At 45.8% G+C, this 25081-nt stretch overlaps 4 protein-coding genes across 4 annotated transcripts; all 4 read right to left on the bottom strand.

The window, feature by feature from the left end:
* Window positions 1–1869: 1869 nt before the first annotated feature.
* Window positions 1870–5876, bottom strand: LOC109733381 (probable ADP-ribosylation factor GTPase-activating protein AGD11). Its single transcript, XM_020292592.3, has 9 exons — window positions 5549–5876; window positions 5355–5410; window positions 4793–4892; window positions 4470–4545; window positions 3627–3790; window positions 3382–3550; window positions 3188–3310; window positions 3003–3098; window positions 1870–2455 (listed from the first exon to the last, which is right to left on the bottom strand). The coding sequence occupies exons 1-9, from the start codon at window positions 5608–5610 to the stop codon at window positions 2174–2176; spliced, it is 1128 nt and encodes a 375-aa protein (XP_020148181.1). The 5' UTR covers window positions 5611–5876; the 3' UTR covers window positions 1870–2173.
* A 329-nt stretch (window positions 5877–6205) lies between these two features.
* LOC141031528 (uncharacterized) lies at window positions 6206–7174 on the bottom strand. Its single transcript, XM_073506213.1, has one exon. The coding sequence runs from the start codon at window positions 7172–7174 to the stop codon at window positions 6206–6208; it is 969 nt and encodes a 322-aa protein (XP_073362314.1).
* Window positions 7175–7296: 122 nt separating this feature from the next.
* LOC141031513 (uncharacterized) lies at window positions 7297–9144 on the bottom strand. Its single transcript, XM_073506212.1, has 2 exons — window positions 8034–9144; window positions 7297–7943 (listed from the first exon to the last, which is right to left on the bottom strand). Exons 1-2 carry the CDS (start codon window positions 9142–9144, stop codon window positions 7297–7299), a joined length of 1758 nt encoding a protein of 585 aa, XP_073362313.1.
* Window positions 9145–11069: 1925 nt separating this feature from the next.
* Window positions 11070–15574, bottom strand: LOC109733380 (uncharacterized). Its single transcript, XM_020292590.4, has 2 exons — window positions 11635–15574; window positions 11070–11502 (listed from the first exon to the last, which is right to left on the bottom strand). Exon 1 carries the CDS (start codon window positions 15300–15302, stop codon window positions 11646–11648), a length of 3657 nt encoding a protein of 1218 aa, XP_020148179.1. The 5' UTR covers window positions 15303–15574; the 3' UTR covers window positions 11070–11502; window positions 11635–11645.
* Between the last annotated feature and the right edge of the window lie 9507 nt (window positions 15575–25081).

The following is a 25081-nucleotide window of genomic DNA, read 5'->3' as shown; positions in this document are numbered from 1 at the left end:
GAGCATGGCGAAGAGTTCGTCGAGGGAGACTAGGGCGGTGCGGACGTCGAGGGCAGAGACCAAGGGCTGGTACTCCATGTCGAGGCCGTGAAGGATGTACGAGATGAGCTCGTCGTCCTGCAGAGGCTTGCCGGTGGCCGCCAGCTCATCGGTGAGGCCGCGCATGTGGGCGAAGAAGGTGGCCATCGATTGGGTGCCCTTCTGTGCGTTGAGCAGGGCCGTGCGAATTTTATTGACAGGGCTCAGAGATTGTGAGAAGAACATACCCGCGAGCGTCGTCCAGAGCGCTCGCCGTGGTGACCGTGGTCACCTGCAGTAGGACCTCGTTGGTGAGGTTGTTCAGAAGATAGCCCAGCACTTGCTGGTCCTCCCGAACCCAAAAAGGGTGGAGAGGGTTGGGCTCAGAGGATTCCTTCCCATCCTTATCTTTGGTGGTGAGGAACTTGGCCGACTCCGGTGTAGTGCCGTCGGCATAGCCGAAGACCTCCGCACCCCTGAGCTGCGGCGTGACCAGCGCGCGCCAGAGGACATAGTTGGTGCGGGTTAGCTTCTCCGTGACTTGGCCGCTGAGGTTAGTCTGGGAGGCGCCAGAGGAAGACATGGCTGGAGGTTGGATTGCTAGATGGCTTTGGAGAGGATCGCTCCGATTACCATGTGTGAGTTGCGGAAACGTCTTAGCCTCGATACGAGGGGACGTGCTGTGTTATAGGCAGGGGCGCAACAACCCTGAGGCGCATACAAATCGATAGTTTGGAGATCTTATAGGAGACTTGGAGAGGAAGAGATAGAATAGGTTACAACAGATAAATATGAAACAACTACCTAGCTTATCCCTACCAATATCCTAGGGATCCTGGTGCGGCTCAATGACTCCTGGTACGGCTTAATGAGGCAACGTGACAGGTTGTTTAACAGTCCTTTCCTCTCTACCAATTTTCTTCATGGGCTCCTGAAACTGTTAAGCATCAAGTATCAAGCATCTCCAACATTCTCTGTAAAGAGGTTTTGATATTAAGGACAAGGACCTGCTTTGGCTGCTTGGTCCAAACTCCAAAGTATTTAGGCCCAAAGGACAAGGTGATCTCAGTGTTCAGAACAAGGCTCTAATGCTTAATAATTTGCGTAAGTTCTTTAATACACATGATATCCCCTCGGTAAAATTGGTATGGACTACATAGTATAGTAATGGCACTCGTCTATGCAATCATATGGAGGGGCCTTTCTGGTGGAAAGACAACCTAAACCTACTGGATGTTTATAAGTCAATGGCAAAATGCAATCTAGGAGATGGTAAAAATGCTCTATTCTGGACAGACTTGTGGTTTGGTGAGTGCTTTCATCTTAAGTTTCACCACTTAGTGTGTTTTCAGACATGGAAGCAAATTTACTATCAGGAACTATCTTTGTTGGGCTATATAATAAAAGCAAATATGCCTCTCTGTATCATTCTTGGCTTCAAGATCAACTGCATTTGTTAATTGTAGATAGATGATTGGATTATCTTAAGCCTGTTGTATTTTTGTATATACTACTATTTTTATAAAAAAAACAATGGGGTTTTTCTCCACTGTTGTCCTTCAAACAAAAAGACATACGAAAAGGGTAACGGTGAAGAATGGGGAAAAGGAGAAAGAAAGCCTACAAGTCTTCCTATTAAGTAATTCCAACCTATCGCATGTGAGCTTATGTGTTTGTACCGTGTTCCTAAGAAAAAGGAAATTCCAACCTAGGTTAGCCAAATTTGCCGCAGCCAAATTTACATGCCACGATCACATAGTCAATAATCTTCAAACCCGATTAGATTTCTTTCAAACTTGGGACTATGCAAGGCGTTGGTTGCTTCATCGCAGCATAACAATGACATAACGATTTTATCATCCAAGGTTCCTATATTTTTTTAATTTATTTCAAACGAGACTTAAAGAGGTGTAAAATCAGACAGCTCTTAATTCTGCCATGTACAAAAAGGAGTTTTGAAGCCTACATTAGAGTCCCGTAGATGACCTTTAAGTTTCTTTTCCTATCTATCCAACATATCACATGCATGAAATACCTTCGACATGACAATTACAGGCATGGAGTAGACACAACAGGCAATGTTTCTCTGGGTGTTGCAAAGCGATGCTAGTATCAATCGCAGCCATGGAGCATTTCATCTCGGTGAAAAACCGCACTACTGATTGAGGGGCACGCACTCGAGCTTGATCTCAAGTTCCCCGTGCTCGACGTTCTGAAGCCTCAATGCAATCTCCTGCTCCACCTTACCACCGACGATCGAGATAATGCTGTCCTTGGCTAGAATGCTGTTCTCACTTGCCAAGAATGTGCATATCTGTGTCGATTCTGTGATGATGGAGCTCTGGTACTCTCTTGCTGCAGAGATCAATGGCTGGATATCAACTTCAGCCTCTCCCATTCGGTCGTCGGAGGTGAATGTGTCCTTGTCGAACACTAGCTGTCATGTAGTACAAAGCAGATTGCTAAGAGTAATTTTGGGGGCAGTTTAGGCCTCATATGCTTATCAAAAAACATTCTTACACAAATGTGCCAAACCACCAGAATGCAGCCTATCCCTCATCCATAAAATAAGAATATCAAATAATGATGAGAACTAACTACGTATATGTAAACCTCAACAAGTATAAATTTAATCGCTGGCTACTACTTCCTCCGTCCAGAATTAGTTGACGCTCAAACAGATGTATCCAGACGTGCTAGCTAGATACATCTGTTTGAGCGTCAACTAATTCCAGACAGAGGGAGTATGTTTTATTAGTTAAAATTGGCAGGTATTTCAATACCCGAGAACAAATTTAGACACTAAACCTTCAATACCTTAGCCATACACATCAAAGATAAAATTCCACTTGCACACATAAGCTATTCTACAACACTCGGCAAAGACGATAACCACAACTTTCCATTGAGATGAACAAGGTAAAATAAATAAAATAAAATTTTAGCTGCTAATAAACTTCATGTCCACAGGAAAGAACACATACCACTTTAAGAGGCGGGACTGGGTCAGGGATTGATAGCATCAATCTTTCATTCCATATAGGGTTCAGTGTGTTCTTTATCACCTTTGTTTTCATGGACTAAAATGGAGAAATTGTTAACTGAATTATAAGAGGAAAAAATTGCACGACTAATCTGCCATAACAAACAATGAATGAAATTTGCTTACTTGGTGTCCTAGTATAATCATAACATATGGATCACTTGACATCACATCACGAACAGCTAAATCTGTGCCCCTTATGATGTCGACCTTAATTAATCCAACGAACTCTACCATGCCCACATCCATCTGAAAAATAATATGTACAGTTACAGTAGAAGTAGTGTAAGACTAGCAATGGCTATGACAGTTTGTCGCACCATTTTTTTTACTCCTTTGTTTTCGGATTCCTTTTTCATCCAGCTATTTCTGAAAGTACCATGCTTGCTGCCACTATGTTGCTGGTTATGACGTTTTTCTGCTCCATGTTTGTGTAAAGGGCATGCAAATTGTGGATTAGTCACAAACTGTTGAAGCTCGTATTTTTTCCTGCATATAGACAAACAGAAACAAAATAGTTTCGTCAGACAGAGTCAGAGAAAAGTAGTGATGGTAGATGTTATACCTAATGAAAATAGCACGGTCCTCTGTCGCAAAATCTTGTCTTGGCTTTTTGTAGTTTTCGGGTAAAAACGCTTCATATTTGGTGTTCACAGTAGCATTTCCACCTGAATTAGCTAAACAATTGACTTCCTCATCTGTCCATTCGTCTAGATTCACCGAAATCACCTGTGCATACTCAACCAAATAGTTGATTAGTTCAGTAGAAGATCTGTCAAGAAAATATTTACCATGTTAACTATGTCGGTTTTCAGAATACAAATACAGGAGGCCATTGCTAGAAAAAATTCACCATATGTGTATACTTTACAGGGAAATTGGTGTATTAATACTAGTGCGGATCAGCTAATTCAAAAAATAAACAATAAAGCTATGTTCATGCTTCACCATGTTAAGTATATGTACGGGTTTCAAAATACAAATACAAGAGGCCATTGCTAGAAAAAATTCACCATATGTGTATACTTTACAGGGAAAATTGGAGTGTTAATACTAGTGCGGATCAGCTAATTCAAAAAATGAACAATAAAGCTATGTTCATGCTTCACCATGTTAAGTATATGTACGGGTTTCAAAATACAAATACAGGAGGCCATTGCTAGAAAAAATTCACCATATGTGTATACTTTACAGGGAAAATTGGAGTGTTAATACTAGTACGGATCAGTTAATTCAAAAAATAAATAATAAAGCTATGTTCATGCTTTTTCTAATCAACATATTGAGCAACTTCAGGGTACAAGTATTGGTCTTATGGAGCGCAAAATGTGGAACAAGTCCAGCTAAAGTAAAATTGGAGACGAGAATACGACACAACAACAAGAACTACATAGACCCCATTGCTTACCTTTGATATGTGTACTCCAAGACTTCTGTGAGTTCCAGAGCACTTGATGCAAATGAACGCACCGAAAGGCAAAGCCCTGCAAATGCCCACACCAGTTAATGTTAGTGAGAAAATATTTGCATGGCCTGAATATGACCACGATCGAGCGTTAAGCATTTCGACGGAAATTGGAATCGGTAAATTGTAGCAGCTAAATTGGCATATGTATAGTGTATTCCCACCATGAAACAACACAATCCTAACGAAAACAGCATCAGACGTAGCAGACACGGTAGGATTTAGTAGGTAAGAATGTCGCGTATCTGAAATTAGTTGATACTTACGCCCATTTTGGATCTGGGGTGCCACAATCTGCACAGAACTTGTTGGCAGGTTGGTTAAGTAGAGTTTCCAATCTGTCCCTTGCATTGGATGGATCTGCGTCTGTTAAGCATTGGAGGTGATCATTGGCAGGCCACATCATAATACAGACAAAGCAAATTCCACCAACAAATGTACTCCCTTCGTTCCTAAATATTTGTCTTTCTAGAGCTTTTAACAAGTGACTACATACGGAGCAAAATAAGTGAATCTACATTCTAAAATATGTCTATATACATCTGTACGTGGTAGTCCATTTGAAATCTCTAAAAAGATAAATATTTAGAAACGGAGGGAGTAGATAGTAGTACATATATTCGGACGTGCCATTAGCAATACGAGCAAGAAACGAGATCAATGAGGATGGAAATTAAGGAAGGGGATCAACAAAGCCTAAAATAAATCATGCATACGCCCCATCTATTCGAACCATCAACGTTGTATTTTAAGGTAAATCATGGATTCAGATTGAAATTTGCAGGGGCTGAATCACGACGCCAGGGAGAGAAAAAAGAAGAAACAAACCTGATGTATCGGATTGATCATCGCCGTCATTTTGGGATGAATATCCATCCCATGTCCTTGGAAGGCAGAAAAGGAGCACCAAATCAGAAACTCAAATCGAGTCCACATAGGCATGATTTAAGGGGGATTGTAACAAAAATTAAAAATAAAATCAGAGGGGGGAATTGCAGGGGATTGTAATAGGTGCTACTCACTTCCTGTAATGCGAACTGGGTGTATCATCAAGAAAATGCAGGAGATTGTTCTCGTCGTCCATTCCCTCCTCCTATTCAGCTCCTCGCGGCGACGCAGACAAGGACGTGGGCGTGGCGGCGGCCCATCACCACATTCCGCCGATGATAAAATTGTGGATTCGGGGGCCGGCGAGGATCAGATCGGCCGGAGGAAGAGACGGGCCATGGCGACGTCGGAGCTCCTGTCGTTTGGTCTTGGCGCCGTTCCTCAATCGTCGTCGTTTCTGTTTCTGTTTCTGTGGGGGTGGAAGCGCGGTTGACCAAGAATAGAATAGGCGGTGAAGGCGATGTGGACGCCCAAATTAAATGCTGGCGCACGTGCCCAATCCATCTTCGTCTACTAACTCTGGCATGCATGCACCGCCGGCACGACAAGATCACAACCTCGCGTCGCGCCATCATTCGGTTTGATTTCCTTGTGCTACGTCAAGACAGAGTTTGGGCTTTGGACTGCTCTTGGCTGATCATCATGTTTTTTAGGTTGTTTTTTGAGTTTTTCTAGGTTTGGTGTCCTGCTCAGGAAGACGAGATGGCGACGATTTTTTAAAGATGAAATAAGGTTCTCCCCGCCTAGCCCCATCCCGATGATGTTTTTTTTTTGAGCTTCAATGCATTGCATTAAACGGTGTGCGAAGCCAAATCACTCGCCACAAAGAAAGATACACACGGATCAGGTCCGTCCGTTACACAGGGAGCCATTCCAGCCATCAGCGATCCCTTGGTCGCCAGGGTGTGAACAACCTGATTACAGACTCTAGGGCAGTACACAGTTTTACACTCAGTAAAATTACACCTAATGAAGTCTTTCAAACGATCGGCCAGAACGCCCAGATCAGAGAAATCAACGCCCTTGTCATCAATAGCATCTTTCAGTAGAAGTGCATCCGTTTCCGAGTACACCCTCCCCATTCCCAGGTCTGAAGCCAAATGAAGTGCAGTTTCAGCAGCAAGCATCTCTGAATGTAGAGCATTCAGAATATTAGGGAGAAAACCTGACGCACAAACCAGCACATCGCCCATATGATCCCTGAACACTGCACCCCAGCCCCCATTTCTTTCATCTGGCCTGAATGAACCATCAATATTAATCTTAATCCACTCCTCGGGTGGTGGCGTCCAATGTTGTCTGGGTAACGAACGGGCGTTCTTTTGGTTTTGCTGAAGAGTGCAGAATTCACGCGTCTGATGTTGGATAATCCATGCTAGTTCCTCGCTCAATCTGCCTTTGCCTCCTTCTCTGCGGTTATTTCGCTCACACCACCAGTTCCACATGAGTGTAGTGATGAGAGCTTGTTTCTCCACAGGGAAGGCCATCAGCTTCTCCACCATTGTCATAGCCGTTCCCTGGTCCATTAACAGCAGCCTCTCCGCCTCCAGTCCACAAAGGCGCCACACCTCCTTGACTTGCTTGCATTTAAAGAGGAGATGGCCCCCGTCCTCCTCGTGAATGCGGCAAACTGGGCAGAGCGGAGAGATCTTGAGCCCCTTTCTTTGAAGGTTCACGCAGAAAGCCGTCGAGTTGTGCGCTAGTCTCCACATGAAGTGCCTAATTTTGCTAGGGACGGTCAGCTGCCAAATATCTTCCATGGGGACATTCTGTTTGACTCCTCCACCCCTGAAGCAACACCTCTTGGACCCTCCAGAGCTCTATCATGCATATGAACCCAATAAGTCGATTTAACTGAGAAGATGCCCCTTCTATCAAAATGTCATGCACGGAGATCCTCAAGCACATTGCTTATAGGTATGGCAAGGATCCAGGATGTGTCATCCTCATGGAAAGTGGCCCTCACCAGCGGTTCATCCCACCCACCCGTCACAGGGTCGATCAGATCACTCACTTTTGATAGTAAGTTGGTGCCCCTTGGTGTAGCTGGCAGCCGTGTCGTTCCCCTAGGGATCCATGGGTCCATCCATATATTGATAGACTGGCCATTTCCCACCCGCCAAATGAGGCCTTTTTTTAGAATAACTATTCCTTTCAAGATACTCCTCCATGTGTAGGACATATTGCTTATCTCCCTTGCGTTCAGCACATTTCCATCAGGAAAGTATTTCGCCCCAAGCACCCGAGCACACAGGGACTCCGGATTCTGCGGCATTCTCCAACCTTGACGCGCGAGCATAGCCATGTTGAAGTTGTAGATGTCACGGAAGCCAAGCCCCCCATCTCCCTTTGACTTAGTCAGCTTCTCCCAGCTCAGCCAATGGATTTTATTTGTTTTATCCTGCTGGCTCCACCAATATTTGCACACCGCAGTGCTAATCTCCTCACAAATTGATTTCGTTAGATCAAAGCATGACATGGTAAAGGTGGGAATTGTCTGCGCCACAACTTTAATCAGTAGTTCTTTCCCTGCACGTGAAAGCATCTTCTCTTGTCAACGACTAATTCTCTGTAAGATTCTGTCAATGATGTGTCTGAAGGTCTTGATTCTTGACTTACCCACATGAATTGGCATGCCCAAATACCTTTCATTCATGGCCTCCTTTGTAATTCCTGGGATGCTCATGACATCCTTCTTATCCTCAGCCTTCACATTGCCACTGAAAAATGCCGCTGACTTATCCTTATTTATGGTTTGTCCCGAGCTTGCCTCATACATTTGTAGGATACGCTGGATCTGCATTGCGCTCTCTTTGTTTGCCTTGAAAAGGATCCCAATCCTATTAATTCTCCTCCGCTCTTTGGTCCGCGCATGGAAGAAGGATGTATTCTTGTCTCCCTTCATCAGCCAGTCCGTGTGCGCGCGCTGCTTCCAGTAGGTGTTTACTTGGTCCTCCAACCTCTCCAATCGATACCGTGCCACTTCCTCCCCTGCCACCTTCTCCTTGCTCACTGGCATACGCCTCCATCGTTCCACCTCTCTCTTTGCTTTCTTCACTCTTTTCTCCAAGGAGCCTAGGGTATTCTCACTCCAACACATTAGCTTTCCCGCCACACGGTTTAACCCATCTTTGACACAGAGACCACCATCATCCATGGCCTGGCGCCACGCCTCCTTCACCAGCTGGTCACATTGCTGCTCCTCCAGCCATCGCGCCTCAAATTTAAAGTTATGGCGCCCGCAACCTTTTCCCCTTGCCTCTTCCTCTCTAGATCTTTCCCCTCCTGCTTCCTCCATGGTAATAATAATCGGTCTATGGTCCGAGTGTCTAGGATCACCATTAACCACCCTGAAGCTCCCAAACCCGCTCCTCCATCCCTCGTTTGCAACCGCCCTGTCTAGCCTTTGTTGTATGTAGTTCTCCCATCGGTGGTTGTTGTTTCGCCAGGTAAACTTGTCGCCCTCGAAGCCCAGGTCCTCTAGCCCACAAAAGTCCAGCGCTTCTCTGAATCTTTCCATGCATGCCTGGGACTTCTCATTTCCTTCTTCCTTTTCATTAGCAAAAAGAACCTCATTAAAATCTCCTAAGCACAGCCAAGGCAGGGAAGCCTCGTTGTGAAGAATCCGGAGAAGCTTCCACGTGAGGTATTTTTTCTCCGCCCTCGGTTCCCCGTACATGCCGGTGAACCTCCACCCGAAACCATCCTCTTCTTTGATCTCCAGATCCATGTGGAACCTAGAGAAATTGCGCAACTCGACGGATAGTCCTCTCCTCTAGAACACCGCCACACCTCCACTCTTTCCCTCGCTATCTCGTGCAACCATGCACGAAAGACCGAGCAGCCACTTGAATCTCTCCATCTTCTTCGCCTTCAGTTTTGTTTCAGACACAAACAAGATGTCTGGGTCCTCGGACCTCTGGATGTCCAGAAGTCCACGAACTGCCGAGGCGTTTCCCAACCCCCGGCAGTTCCACATCACAACTTTCATTGCTTACTGCAGGGTTGTAGATACAGCACCGCTTCCATTGAATGTTCACTTGATGTCTCGACATTGATCTCGAAGCCCCTCTGTTTCTTCGCTCTTATCTCCCGCTCCAACTCATCATCAATCTCCATTGGCGTCAGTTCCCGCTTTTTACCCACCAAACTCACTTCCCCCACATTAGAGGTTCCTCCATCGCTGCTCCTTTTAATACGCTTGTATGTTTTCCCCTTCTCCTGCTTAGCATCCCCCGCCTTCTTCCTTCTTCCCCCGCCGTTTTTAGAGACTGTAACCTCCCGATGATGTTTCTAGCGTCATCGCTGGGCGTGTGGAGGTTTATCTCCGACGGATATCGTGGGATTCGGTCGACGTTTGTCTTTCGGTGGACCCGCTTGGATCCAGTCTTCGTTCGTCTATATTCGTGTGTCTACAAGTTGGATCCCTCCAATCTACGCTTCTCTTCATTGGTGACGGTTGTTGTTCTGGTGCGCTGGTCCTTTGGGGCCTTAGCACGATGACTTCCTGACTGTCTACTATAACAAAGTTTGCTCGGCTCTGGTGATGGAGGGGCGACGACGCTGGCGTGCCTTCGGCTCGCTCCAATGCTTGTAGTCGTCGCTAGCTGATCTACGGACCTGGATGTAATTTTTACTTCTCGTGTTCTTTGTACTACCTTGACAGTTGACGAATAGATCGAAAATTTTCTAAAAAAAAGGTGTGGCTAGGTCTCAGTCGACTTATATTTAACCAAGTCTTAGTCAAGTGAGATAACATGCTAGGGAGAAAAAGACTAAAAAAAGCCTTACACAGATCTCAATGTAAGATCTTACGGATATAGCATCGACTGCTCAGTCAACTGAGACTTAGCAAGAAAAAATTCTTGTGATGGAACGGCTCCACCAAGGCTTAAGTCGCCCTAAAAAAAGTTCAAGTCTCATATGTGCCATTGATACCCGCGTTTTTCAGGATTTATCTCGGGCATTCTAAAGACTTATTGACGACGTTCCATCGACTGTGAGGTGCAAATTTCAAGATTTGCGTTGGCCAAGACTGAAACGAGAGGGCAAACCACGTGTTAAACGAAGAGGATTTGCCTTGCATGCTGGGTGGAGAAAGCAGTAATGCCGACGATGGCGATGGCTGGGTCTGTGTCACGTCGGCGGAGATCTTTGGCCGGCTGCTCGCTGGCCACAGGATTTATACAGGCTGGCTGATCAGTTGGCGAGTCAGCGTAGAGCAAGACAGCTCGGATGGGATCGTCTCCCACTCCTTTTCCCGCTCCGGGGCCCTTTAATTTCTTCTCGACTGTTCCAAACGACTCCACACACAACCTACACAGTTTGGCTGCAGCTATCAGACTGGTTAACGTTAGCTACATGATCCAAGCACACGCGCGGCGTCACCTTCAGATTCCTGGGCAACTTAAATCTTACAGTACTCTCTCTGTAAAGAAATATAGGATCGTTTAGATCACGCAGACTGTAGTACTGATACAACTTTCGAGAGGAAGTATCTGCAGGTTCATTTAGCTGATTTGGCCAGCTGATGCATTTCTTCAGGCATTGCATACAGGACTAGAAATGAAATGGAAACTGAATTCACAGAAAGCAGCCATAGGATTCTAAACATCTGCACATAACACGAGCACTTTACACATACGATAGCCATCATTTCTCACAGCAAACATGCACTCCGAGAAGAGTTTTATTGATTGATCTCAGGCAAGTCAATGCAGCACCTCAGCGCCCTTGACATTTTGCAACTCTCACAAACATCAGACACATCAGTATACATAAAGGAATACCAAGCATCAGGACTATGACACATATATACACACACAGAGCTCGGTTGTTGAGCTACTCCTTTGCAGCTCAGCAACTAGACTAGACAGGAAACTCTTCATCAGTGAGTAGTTTACCCTCTCCATGTTACTTTAACCAGAGATCTCTAGCAAACGAACGATCGGTCGATCTCTGGTGACTAGTAAGTAAGTAGTTATTTCTCGTCCAACTTGGAGCAGGTCTCTGGCACTAATATTGCAGTGACCACCGAGTTAGTAGCTCGCGAGTCGTCAACATACTCCGCGATTAGTTCAACCACTAACTGCAACACAAAAAAGACATGCAAGTAACAGGTCAGTTAGTGCAAAGGGTTTTACAGTTAAGTGCAAATAAGTTAAGTTTTTACAATTATCACAGCAAAATACGCCGTGAAACATATCCAAAGTGTTCTCACCTCTAGAACTATCAGTTGCAAGCTTGGGCAGGCCTTGTAGGTGAAATGCTTTTCTTCTCATCCTGCGGTAGGACAGTCTCAAAGGCCTGGACCAGAAGCTCCACTTTCTTCTTCCGAGCAGGGCCTAGATTATTCACCGCCCTCCGAAGCGCGTAGTCGATCATCCACTCTTCGGCATTCTTGCGATCCTCCGCCGTCTGATGCTTCAGATCAATCTTCTCTGCATCCGGGTCCGATTCCAGAGGAAGAAAATTCGGTGCCCTTGGGTTAAAGCCTCGCATGTATTCATCTTCTTCAGGTGTTCTCCTCCTCCTGGCAATGATCATTCTGTTTCTCGGACAAATATCGGACTCGGAAGGATCAACATATACATCGCCTTTGAGGTTCATCCCGCTGAATACATTGCACATGTCGTCAATGGAAAATTCTTTTGCAACATTGTCTTCTGCTGGTTGGTTCTGGGGCTCCCCATGGCCGTCAGTAGCGGAGAAGTCAGAGTTGTGCTCAGGTATCTGGATAACTGTCAAGAGATTAGCTTCCTCAGTATGACAAACTTCTTCACAAGCATCTCCCGATTCGGATGCGATAATCTCCGGTTCTTTTAGAGCACCAGCGCAGACACCAGCAGTCTTATCATCTTCACCCCCTTCTTGGATAATATCAGGTTCTTCACAAGCAGTGTTAACATCTTCACCCCCTTCTTGGATAATATGAGATTCTTCACAAGCATGTTCTGATCCGCATGCTATAATTTCTGATTCCTTTTGAGCACCATCATTGACATCTGAAATGCTGTCATCTTGAATAGCCTCTTGGGTAATATCATATGCTTCAGAAGCCTCTGCCAGTTCACAAGGGGTAAGCGCGGATTCATTTGCAGAACCACCATTGACATCTGTACAGTTGTGATCCTGATCAGCTTCCTGAACGGTAGCAGATTCCTCTCCCGAATCGCATGTGGCGATCCCAGAATCACTTTGAGCATCATCTCTGAGATACGATGCAGAGTTATCTGCACAAATTTCATGAGCAATACCAGACTCTTCAGAAGTGTCTACCAACTCGCTTGTGTCAACCCCTGATTGCACTTGAGCAACCTCGCAGACATACACCAAGCTATCATCACGAACAGTTTCTCCAGTGATACCAGCTGCTGCAGAAGCATCTTCCAAGTTGCAGTTTGTAGTCTCTGGTTCCATCTGAGCAGCAGCATCAACACATACAGGCTTAACATTTGTAATACCAGACTCTTCTTCAGAAGAATCTTCCAACTTGCAATTTGTAACCTCTGGCTCTGGTTCCATTTGAGCAGCAGCATCAACACATACAGGCTTAACATCTTGGCTGCTTTCTTGGGCAATACCAGACTCTTCTTCAGAAGAATCTTCCAACTTGCAATTTGCGACCTCTGGCTCTGGTTCCATTTGAGCAGCAGCATCAACACATACTGGCTTAACATCTTGACTGCTTTCCTGGGCAATAACAGATTCTTCAGAAGGATCTTCCAACTTGCAGTTTGTAACCTCTGGCTCTGGTTCCATTTGCTCAGCAGCATCAACACATATGAAATTAACTTCCTGGCTGCTTTCTTGGGCAGTACCAGATTCTTCAGAAGCATCTTCCAAATTGCATGAGGTAATCTCAATTTCCTTCTGAGCATCTTCTGTGACATCCACTTTGTCTTCTGCAGGGATACATTGATCGACCAAATTGTTCACGGCACCGTCATACTGTTCAAAACCGTCTTCCACCATGTTCACATCTTGTTCAAAGCCACCCTCTGCTGGTGGTGTCGAGATTTCAGCATCCAGAGAAGCAATAGCACTGCAGTCAGAAATTTCACCTTCTGAAACAGCTCTGGAGGTTACTTCTTCCTCGGCAAAATCCTCTTCGCATGCAACACTGGGGACAGTCTCAGAAATCTCCATTTCAGACCCATCATCCGGCATGTCCTGCTTCTCTGTAACTTCCAAGTTGCCGGTAGATTCCACGTTGCTCTGATCATCCTTTGCCTCTTGATCTGCTGAACTCTCATCCACCCGGCTCTCTTCGAGGACATTTTCCACTCTTTCTGCTACTTCATTCTCAGGAATCTCCGGTTCACAGACACCACTGGAGAGCTGTTCTTCTGATGTGCCTTGTCCATCAGAAGTATCCCCTTGGATCACTTTGCCCAGGATGTCTAGTTCATGCTCAGGAATCTCCTCGGACTCATCGACACCATTGGAGAGCTTCTCTTCTGATGTGCCCTGTCCATCAGAAGCATCCCCTTGGATCACTTTGCCCAGGATGTTGTCTTGATCTTCTTCTTCTTCCTGCTCATTGCAGACCCCCGCTGCACAAACAATACATGCTTGCGCCGCGGCGACCTCCATTTTGTGGGCAACATCTGAGACACGCTCCTCATCGTCTTCATGTTGCGTCTCTTGCACTGTGGAAGCCTCCTGTTGATCCGTTGTGTTTGAGATGTCTTCGCAGATCTCCACTCTGCAATCGGCACCCTCTTGCTCCGCGATGATCCCCGTTTCACGGGGCAGATCGGAGATGATCTTCGATTCTTCCGGTTTCTGTTCTTCATCCGCCTCCTCTTCGTGATTATCGCTCGATCTGCCTTCTTCATCTTCACCTTCTTGCCCCTCTGAAACCTCTGCTTGCTGAACCTGCTCTTCTGAAACATCATCGTCCAGGCTATCGCAATCGTACCTCATCCAGGGGAGCTCCTCCACGAGGTTGCCGGAGATGAGACCGGAGGCACCGTCATCGCTGCACTCGGACGAACTGTCCCTGCAGAAACCGAGCCTGTCCTCCTCCGGCCTCCCGCCGCCGTCGCCGCGAACGGCAGGATCGCCGCCCTTCTCGTCGTCCTCGCCCACGCCGCACCGGTCGAAGACGACGAACTCCATCCTCCTCACCGCGGCGTCCATCTCGTCCAGGGACATGTCGCTGCAGCTCATGTCGGAGCTCACCCTCGGGCCGGCGTACACCTCCACGAAGAAGTCGCCGAGCGCCTCCTCGTCGACCAGAGGCGCGGCCTTGGCGACGGCGGCGCGGACGACGGGGCCGCCGTTCTTGTCCTCCGGCCTCTGGTGGCCGGATCCCTTGCGGAACGCCGAGACGCCCTTGTGCTTCATGCTCTGCTGCGTCTTGATGAGCCGGCGGCGCGACGCGAGGAAGCTCCGGAGCGGCACCGCCGGCGAGTGGGTGTGGCCGTTGAGGGAGCAGTAGTTGTACGGGCACACGCGCATCGCCGCGGGGCCCTGGGCGTCGGTGGCCCCGGGCGCCAGGTCGAGCGCGCCGGGGAACTTGGCCTCCTTCATGGTGGAGGAGCACGTGGGCGTGGCGCGGACCATGCCGGGCACCTCCGGCGTCGGGAACAGCACCCTCCCGCTCGTGACCGTCCGCAGCGGCCCCCGCCTGGTCGCGGGCGACGCCGACGAGGGCACCGCCCCCGCGCGCCGCCCGGGCCCGGCCTTGGCGCCGGAGCTGCTGGTGGCCCGCATGTAGTTGGGCACGGAGGCCGGCGCCGGGGACATAGCCGCGCCGCCGCGGTTCCTCGGCAGGCTGCCGCCGAAGCCGCCGCCGTCGTCGTCCCTGAAGCCCCTGGGCTTGGACGGAGGGGTCATGAGCGGGTCCTTGGGCCTCTTGGGCATCTCTTTGCTCCTCACCATGGCTGGCTGCTACTGCAGTACTACTACTACTATCCCTCCTTTCGATTTCTTGGCTTCTCTTCTGGGGTTTTTGGAGCCAAAGGTTCCCTCTGGAATCTCTCGGCTTGTGGTGGGAGGTTCCGTGGAGTGCTTGGCTTCTTCCTTCTTGTCGAGTTCAACGGCGGCCCGCGGGCGGCAAGAAAGCCGGAGCAAAGGTGATGTGAAGTGCGGGAGAGCGGAAGTTGGGAGTTGGACGAGGGAAGAAACGGGATTAGACTCGAAGGAAGAGTGGAAGGGAAGAATAAAGAAAGATGGGTTGTGTGCGGGGAGAATGCGATGGGAGGAAGAAGGGGAGCCGCGGCGAGTGGGTGGGCGGCTCAAAGGGACATCCTTGATGCTGAAGCCTGGGCCGAGGGCGACGTTTTTTCCCTTCTCCTGGACGCTGGATCTTCTGTGACGGCTAATCGTGTGAACCTTCTTGGTGATCTTGGAGAAGGATCCATTTATGAGAGCGTTTTCTTTCTTCTTAACATCCATTTATGTCGAGTTGGCTGGTGTTAAAAGGCATAGACAGTGGACGGATTTAGGAGTAGGTTGTTGCTCGTCTCTCATAAATTCATTCCTTAAGAGCTATAGGTTTGTACTAGTGAGATTTTGATGGCACCAACTAGTAGCCTTGATGTTTAGTTATAGTACGCTTAAGACCTCTAGGTTTTTGTACGACGGTCGCTTAAAGCCTCTAGGTTCGTTGCTCTAGGGCGTACTGAAGTCTTAACTCAAAACCTTTCTTTGGTAGGCACCGTATACTTTCTCCTTGAACGCATCGAGACCGTAAACTTGATGCATGGAGGTACATATTACACAGGCGTGGTGTCTGCTGAGTTGTCGCCTCAGCTGATCCCGGGGATGAAGATGGATGGAGGGGGTGACGTGGATCTCCACTTTACTGACGGCGATCTGGATTAGCTTTACGTGCCGGGGCTATTGGTCTTTCATTATACTGCTGCAGATGGGCCCAAAGTTTTCATCACATCATGATTTGTTTTTTTTTCTGAGGGTATCATGATTTGTTTTGTTATTATTAAAGTGTGGCACACCGTGGTTTGCCTTCCACGCAGCCGCGGCTTTTTCCGCCGCGCCGGAGCGCAGCTGCGCCGTGTGCGTGCATCGCGAATAACGTGTGCAGTCAACTGGGTATGAAACTAGTCGTAGTACGGATATTCTAGAGCTACACAGACCAACTTTTCTTTTTCGAGGATAAAGAATTTTATTCCATAGACGTAGAGTTACAGTCAGCTGGCAAAAGCTCAACAATACAAGGTAGGCAAACATGTAGCCAACAAGCCGTGTTACACTCTATTCTATCATAGTTCGCCGGGCGATCTGCTACTCTGTTTTGGGCTCTAGAAATTTTTAAAGGAACAAACTTTACCAATAAGTAGATGTTTAATCTCCGAAACTAAATGACCGTATGTAGATTTATCAAGACTATCTACACCAACCAACTTAACTAGAGCATCTTCAATAGAGGATGCAAATTTAAAGATGTAAACCTAAGAGTTGTAAGATTTTCATCTTTAGAAAGTGCATTTTACTTCTTAAAAAAAGACAACTCCAACAAATGATGTAAATTGAAGATGTAAAAGAGTAATTCCAATAGAGAATGCAAATAGAGATGTAAAAGCTGTCGACGGCCGCGCGACTGTTGTACGCCCGTTGTACAGCTGCATTTGAACATTCAAATATCAATAAATTTCATATTTCTACCAACAAAAGTATATTATATCAATCAAAGTTTGAAATCCTACAACCAAAAGTGCATTGTCTCAAACAAAGTTCTTGGTCCAACAAATTGAAATGCACATAAACATCAAACATATCACTCAATTTCCGTCCTCTCCGTTGTCACTAGCGACCTTGTGGACGGTGGTATGATCGTCATCATCAATGGCTTATTTGTCGACGTTTTCAAAAGTTGATGTCTCCTTGCCGAGAACTCCAACGAAAGCGCGTTCATTGCCACCTCACATATCCATGCTGCCGCCAAAGCCACCTCCCATCAGTGGTGGATCTAGTATTGGCCATGGGTGTATAGATGTACACCCAAAATTTACTGCAAAAAGTTTCCTACATATAGGTATATGACAAAAATACTAAGAGTACTGTCGGTGTCAAAACCGGCAGATCTCGGGGTAGGGGGTCCCGAGCTATGGATTCTCGGATCAATGGTAACATGAACAAAGGAGACGATGTTTTACCCAGGTTCGGGCCCTCTTGATGGAGGTAAAACCCTAGTCCTGCTCTTGTTTATATTGATGGAGCATCAAGTACAGAGTTGATCTACCTCAAGATTATATGTTGTGGTCTAAACCCTAGGGGTATGATGATTAATGTCATCATGATCTATCGACTAGCCTGGCCTTGGCTTATATAATGCACCAAGGCCTAGGATAACAAGAGTCCTAGCCGAATACGTTGGTGGAGAGGAGTCCTTGTCTTGATCACCAAGTCTTGTGGAATACTCCTTGTATGCGGCATGGGCTGCCCGAAGTGGCCCATGAGTGAGCCGCCATGGGGGTCCTCGGCCCGATCCACCTAGTCGGGAGACGATGTGGTGAGTACCCCCTAGTCCAGGACACCGTCAGTAGCCCCCTGAACCGGTCTTCAAGTTGGGGATGCTCATCGATCCTTTCGAACTGTTCTTCATCTTCGGTCGTCGGTCTTGAAAACTGGTTCAACAAATATTCTCATCTTCGATCTTGAGGATCGCCGAAGTAAATCCGAAGAGTTTACATGTCAGGTATCCGAGGAGCCCCTTTAAGTTATCGACCTTTATCAATGCCTTGTTATTTTTACGCCCACCTCGGGTTTGAAGTTGTTCCCGCGCAGCGGTGTCCTCTTGCATCCGAGCCCCAACGCCAGTTTGCATTCGAGGTATCTTTTGCAGCCGAGCACCAACGCCGGACTGTATCCAAGCTCCAACGCCGGACTGTATCCGAGCTCCAACGCCAGACTATATCCAAGGTGTCATAGATCACATTGGTTCAAAAAGTTTTAGCCGAGCTTAATGCCGGAAATGCCCTCTAAGGAGCCAGCCACTTGCATCCGAGCTATATGCCGAACTGCTTCCGAGGTGGTTCAGCACCTCGGTCATGGGCTGATTGTTTGTGGATATTACTTCCGATGCGTATAAATTTATTTGCTAACAAGATGTATTGCCAGTAGCCCTCAAGGTGTCTGTCGGCCTAAAATCTGAGATGCACCTGAAGGAAAATATGAAACCGTTGATCCTAGTAGCTTCTGAGACTCAGGTCGTGAAATCGGCCTGAGGATCAACTCCTAGCTCGGCAACATACACAGGAATAGAAACGCAGTGTAATATATTAGAGGTAATAGTGATCGGCGGACGGGCCCCTGAGAGAGGGTCGTGAGAAGTCGCCGTGATATATCAGCTAGATGCCGGATAAGTCCCATATGGTACTTATTGTCGTCTGAAGACGCGCTTGTCCATAGTTCGGTTATGCCGAACACTGAGCACTTTCAATTTTCTGCATTGAATAGGCAATGCAGTAGCCCCCGAGCCACTGGTCGGGTGGCAACACCAGATCAGGGGATCGATGTGCCCCTTTAATATTTATAAATAATAAGCGCAAAACCCAGTAGCCCCAAGCCTTAATGTGGGCACGGGTGGCCAAATTAAGGATCGATATCCGTTTGACAGAAAATTTTGTTGTGTTTAACACAAACTTCTCGAAAAGAGAATAAAGATCTCTTAAAGGAGCTAGAGCCAGCGAAAGCTGGGCTCGCCAAGGTTGGCCCCAAGGGGCTTAATAGAAAGGAAATCGATGCCACTTGAGATTTAAGAGAGCTTTATGTAAGTTGCTCGGTTGTCTCAGTGAGATTGTGCCCCTCGGTCTTTAAAAGATGAGCTGCAATAAGTCGACTTTACTCGCAATTTATGATCCTATGTATCCAGGTATTTTACATCATTAATGCTCGGATCTGCATTGTACAAAACTTTGTTGACCAACCATGGGCTTCAACCTCCTCGGCCAGCAGCCGGGGAGTGTTTGTCCTTCTTTACAAAGCCTTTATAAGAGCAAAGATTTACGACAAACAAGGCAATCCGGTCATACGGTTTTATAAACAAAGGTACGCGGAGAGATATGTTATATTACTTTTTAATGTAAGAAACATCTTCCAAGGAAAATAGTCCCGCCATCGGTTCCTTTCTTCGGGTTGTCATGCTGATCATGATCATGAAACCTCACCTCCGATCAATGTGGGTGGAAAATATTGAGGATTTAGTTTGGGGAAAGTTCCTGAACTATGTGGTCTATAGCGAACCTAAATTTTCACTTCCATCGTTGCCGACCAATTATATCCTTTAAGATCGCTAGCTTTCGGCTTCACCCAGTCTGAGGTACTAACTCAGATGACCCGGTAGTAACAATCACAGAGGTGCTCCCTTTACCGCCTAGCCGAACAATCGGGAACGTAGGGGTAAGAACAGAAGCCAGGCAACCCAGCTTGGCCAAAATCTTAAGTCAAATTGATGCATATTTATGGCTTTCTATAACGATATTTACGGAAGGCGACGCTTGTATAATGAATACAAATGCTGATGATATATACTTATTTTGACTCCATTGCGACTGTTTATCAGTTGAGAGTGGCCCATCATCGGCTGGTAGGAATTGCGAAATTGTCCCTAAGCAATTGACTACTTTACTAGACCGATAGCAAGTTTTATGTGGGAGAGGCCACTGCTAGCATGTCATCCCTGACTTGGAATTCTATGCACTTGTGATTGGAACTATTAGCAAGAATCCGCAACTACTAATGTTCATTAAGGTAAAACCCAACCATAGCATTAAGATATATTGGTCCCCCTTCAATCCCGTATGCATCAATTTCTATGCTAGGTTGAAGCTTCTGTCACACTTGCCCTCCAATACATAGTCCTATCAACATACAACTAACCCTACGGTGTGATCCATGCGCGCGCTCATATGATGGGCACCAAAGGACAGCAACGTAACCACAAGCAAATTAAACCAATCATAGCAATTCACCAATTACCGATAGGACAACGAAAATCTACTCAGACATCATAGGATGGCAACACATCATTGGATAATAATATGAAGCATAAAGCACCATGTTCAAGTAGAGGGTACAGAAGGTTGCGGGAGAGTGGACCGCTGTAGATAGCTGGGGGAAGGTGATGAAGATGTTGGTGAAGATGACGAAGGTGTTGGTGTAGATTGCGGTGACGATGATGGCCCCGGCGGCGTTCTGGCGCCACCGGAAGAGAGGGGGAGAGAGCCCCCCTTCTTCTTCTTCTTCCTTGACCTTCTCCCTAGATGGAAGAAGGGTTTCCCCTCTGGTCCATGGCTTCCATGGCATGGGAGGGGCGAGAGCCCCTCCGAGATTGGATCTTTCTCTCTGTCTCTCTCTGTTTCTGCGCTCTTGATTCTGCCCTCTCACCGTTTCTTATATTCCCGGAGATCTGTAACTCCGATTGGATTGAAATTTGGACACGATTTTTATCCGGATATTAGCTTTCTTGCGGCGAAAGAAGGGCACCAACCGCCTTACGGGGTGGCCACGAGGGTCAGGGGGCGCCCCCTGCCTCGTGGCCCCCTCGGGCATCGTCTCGCGTTGATTCCACTTCCCAAAATTCACATATATTCCAAAAAAATCTCTGTCAGTTTTTATCCCGTTTGGACTCCGTTTGATATGGATTTTCTGCGAAACAAAAAACATGCAACAAACAGGAACTCGCACTGGGCACTGGATCAATATGTTAGTCCCAAAAATAGTATAAAAGTTGCCAAAAGTATATAAAAGTTGTAGAATATTGGCGTATCAGCATCCCCAAGCTTAATTCCTGCTCGTCCTCGAGTAGGTAAATGATAAAAAAGATAATTTTTGATGTGGAATGCTACCTAGCATAATGTTGATCATGTAATCTAATCACGGCATGAATATTAAGACACGAGCGATTCAAAGCAATAGTCTATCATTTGACATTAAGACAATAATACTTCAAGCATACTAATAAAGCAATCATGTCTTTTCAAAATAACATGGCCAAAGAAAGTTATCCCTATAAAATCATATAGTCTGGCTATGCTCTATCTTCACCACACAAAATATTCAAATCATGCACAACCCCGATGACAAGCCAAGCAATTGTTTCATACTTTTGACGTTCTCAAACCTTTTCAACTTTCACGCAATACATGAGCGTGAGCCATGGACATAGCACTATTGGTGGAATAGAATATGATGGTGGAGGTTGTGTGGAGAAGACAAAAAGGAGAAAGTCTCACATCGACGCGGCTAATCAATGGGCTATGGAGATGCCCATCAATTGATGTCAATGTGAGGAGTGGGGATTGCCATGCAACAGATGCACTAAGAGCTATAAGTGTATGCAAGCTCAAACTAGAAACTAAGTGGGTGTGCATCCAACTTGCTTGCTCGTGAAGACCTCGGGCATTTGAGGAATCCCATCATCGGAATATACAAGCCAAGTTCTATAATGAAAATTCCCACTAGTATATGAAAGTGATAACTCAAGAGACTCTCTATATGAAGAACATGGTGCTACTCTGAAGCACAAGTGTGGTAAAAGGATAGTAACATTGCCCCTTCTCTCTTTTTTCTCATTTTTTTATTTTTTTCTCTTTTTTAGGCTTCTTTGGCCTCTCTCTTTTTTTGGGGGGGGGCTTCTTTGGCCACTTTTATTTTGATAACCTCACATGGGACAATGTTCTAATAATGATGATCATCACACTTTTATTTACTTACAACTCAATATTACAACTCGATACAAGAACAAAGATATGAATCTATATGAATGCCTCCGGCGGTGTACCGGGATGTGCAATGATCTAGCGTAGCAATGACATCAAAAAACGGACAAGCCATGAAAACATCATGCTAGCAATCTTACGATCATGCAAAGCAATATGACAATAAATGCTCAAGTCATGTATATGATGATGATGGAAGTTGCATGGCAATATATCTCGGAATGGCTATGGAAATGCCATGATAGGTAGGTATGGTGGCTGTTTTGAGGAAGATATAAAGAGGCTTATGTGTGATAGAGCGTATCGTATCACGGGGTTTGGATGCACCGGCGAAGTTTGCACCAACTCTCGAGGTGAGAAAGGGCAATGCACGGTACCGAAGAGGCTAGCAATGATGGAAGGGTGAGAGTGCGTATAATCCATGGACTCAACATTAGTCATAAAGAACTCACATACTTATTGTAAAAATCTATTAGTCATCGAAACAAAGTACTACGCGCATGCTCCTAGGGGGATAGATTGGTAGGAAAAGACCATCGCTCGTCCCCGACCGCCACTCATAAGGAAGACAATCAATAAATACCTCATGCTCCAACTTTGTTACATAACGGTTCACCATACGTGCATGCTACGGGAATCACAAACTTCAACACAAGTATTTCTACAATCCACAATTACCCACTAGCATGACTCTAATATCACGATCTTTATATCGCAAAACTATTGCAAGGAATCAAACATATCATATTCAGTGATCTACAAGTTTTATGCAGGATTTTATGACAAACCATGTGAATGACCAATTCCTGTCAACTCTCTAAATACATATAAGTGAAGCAAGAGAGTTTAATTCTTTCTACAAAAGATATGGCCATGCTCTAACAAATATAAGTGAAGCAAAAGAGCATTCTACAAATGACGGTTTTCTATGTGTAGGGAAACAAGCAATCCAAACTTCAAATGATATAAGTGAAGCACATGAAGCATTCTATAAAGCCATACTCAAAAGATATAAGTGAAGTGCAAAGAGCATTCTATAAATCAACCATGGACTATCTCATACCAGCATGGTGCATAAAAGAAAAGTGAAAACTAAATGCAAAAGACGCTCCAAGATTTGCACATATCACATGAACGAAACGAGTCTGAAAACATACCGATACTTGTTGAAGAAAGATGGGATGCCTTCCGGGGCATCCCCAAGCTTAGACGCTTGAGTCTCCTTGAATATTTACTTGGGGTGCCTTGGGCATCCCCAAGCTTGAGCTCTTGCCTCTCCTCCTTCTCATATCGAGACCTCCTCGATCCTCGAACACTTCATCCACACAAAACTAAACAGAAAGTTCGGTAAGATTCGTTAGTATAATAAAGCAAATCCCTACTCTAAGTACTGTTGCGAACCAATTCATATTTTGTTTTTGCATTGTAGCTACTGTAATATAACTTTTCCATGGCTTAATCCACTGATAGAAATTGATAGTTTCATCAAAACAAGCAAACTATGCATCAAAAACAGAATCTGTCTTAAACAGGACAGTCTGTAGTAATTTGACATTCACCATACTTCTGGTACCCCAAAAATTCTGAAAAAGTTTAGGAAAAATAAACAATTCGTATAGAAAGATAGTGCAAAAAGTTTCAGATCCGTTTGACGTTCCAGTAAAAAATGTAAAATCGCGCACTACAGCCAAAGTTTCTGTCTTGCACCACACAAACCAACAAGCAATGTAAACATCCTAAAGGCAAATTTTGGCACATTATTTTTATTTTTAAACTTTATAAAAGCACACAACAGAAATAAATTACTCACTAAAACTTCTGGGTTGTCTCCCTGGCAGCGCTTTCTTTAAAGCCATTAAGCTAGGCATATAGTGCTCAAGTAATGGATCCACCCGGATCCCAAGGTATATCAAAGCCAATAATTAACAATGATTTGTGATTTAGTAGTGAGCACAAAGCAACATATATCAAGCAATGATGAAGTCTAACTCTCTTCCTATGCATCGGCATGTCATAAAAGAACAATTCATGCACACATAGTAAAGGCCAATGCATAGTATAAACAGTTTCTTGCAATTTTATTGTATTGGAAACATGGAGAGGCGGAGATGTAGTTCCTCTCTCATAATAATTGCAAGTAGGAGCAGCAAGCACATGAATATTATATCTATCAAAATCATCATGTGTAGTAGTAAAACGCAACCCATCAATATAATCCTTAACAAGGGCAAACTTCTCCGATATAGTGTAATCGGGAGAATTCAAAAAGATAATAGGACTATCATGCGTGGGTGCAATAGCAACAATTTCATGTTTAACATAAGGAACTATAGCAAGTTCATCTCCATAAGCATAATTCATATTGGCATCTTGGCCACAAGCATAGCAAGCATCAAGTTTGTCAAAACCGGCAGATCTCAGGGTAGGGGGTCCCGAGCTGTGGATTCTCGGATCAATGGTAACAGGAACAAAGGAGACGATGTTTTACCCAGGTTCGGGCCCTCTTGATGGAGGTAAAACCCTACGTCCTGCTCTTGTTTATATTGATGGAGTATCAAGTATAGAGTTGAGCTACCTCGAGATCATATGTTGTGGTCTAAACCCTAGGGGTATGATGATTAATGTCATCATGATCTATCGACTAGCCTGGCCTTGGCTTATATAATGCACCAGAGGCCTAGGATAACAAGAGTCCTAGCCGAATACGTTGATGGAGAGGAGTCCTTGTCTTGATCACCAAGTCTTGTGGAATACTCCTTGTATGCGGCATGGGCTGCCCAAAGTTGCCCATGAGTGAGCCGCCATGGGAGTCCTCGGCCCGATCCACCTAGCCGGGAGACGATGTGGTGAGTACCCCCTAGTCCAGGACACCATCAAGTACTACTTTGAGAGATTACGCAGCAGCTCTCCTGCTGGCAAATAGGCCAATAATAGTCCACTGGTAGCAGTGGCACAACCCACTAACCAGCAGCCCAA

Source organism: Aegilops tauschii, chromosome 1 (assembly GCF_002575655.3).
Source record: "Aegilops tauschii subsp. strangulata cultivar AL8/78 chromosome 1, Aet v6.0, whole genome shotgun sequence".
Taxonomy (NCBI): Eukaryota; Viridiplantae; Streptophyta; class Magnoliopsida; order Poales; family Poaceae; genus Aegilops; species Aegilops tauschii.
The sequence above is the reverse complement of the archived record's forward strand: the minus strand, read 5'-3'. Positions and strand labels throughout refer to the sequence as shown.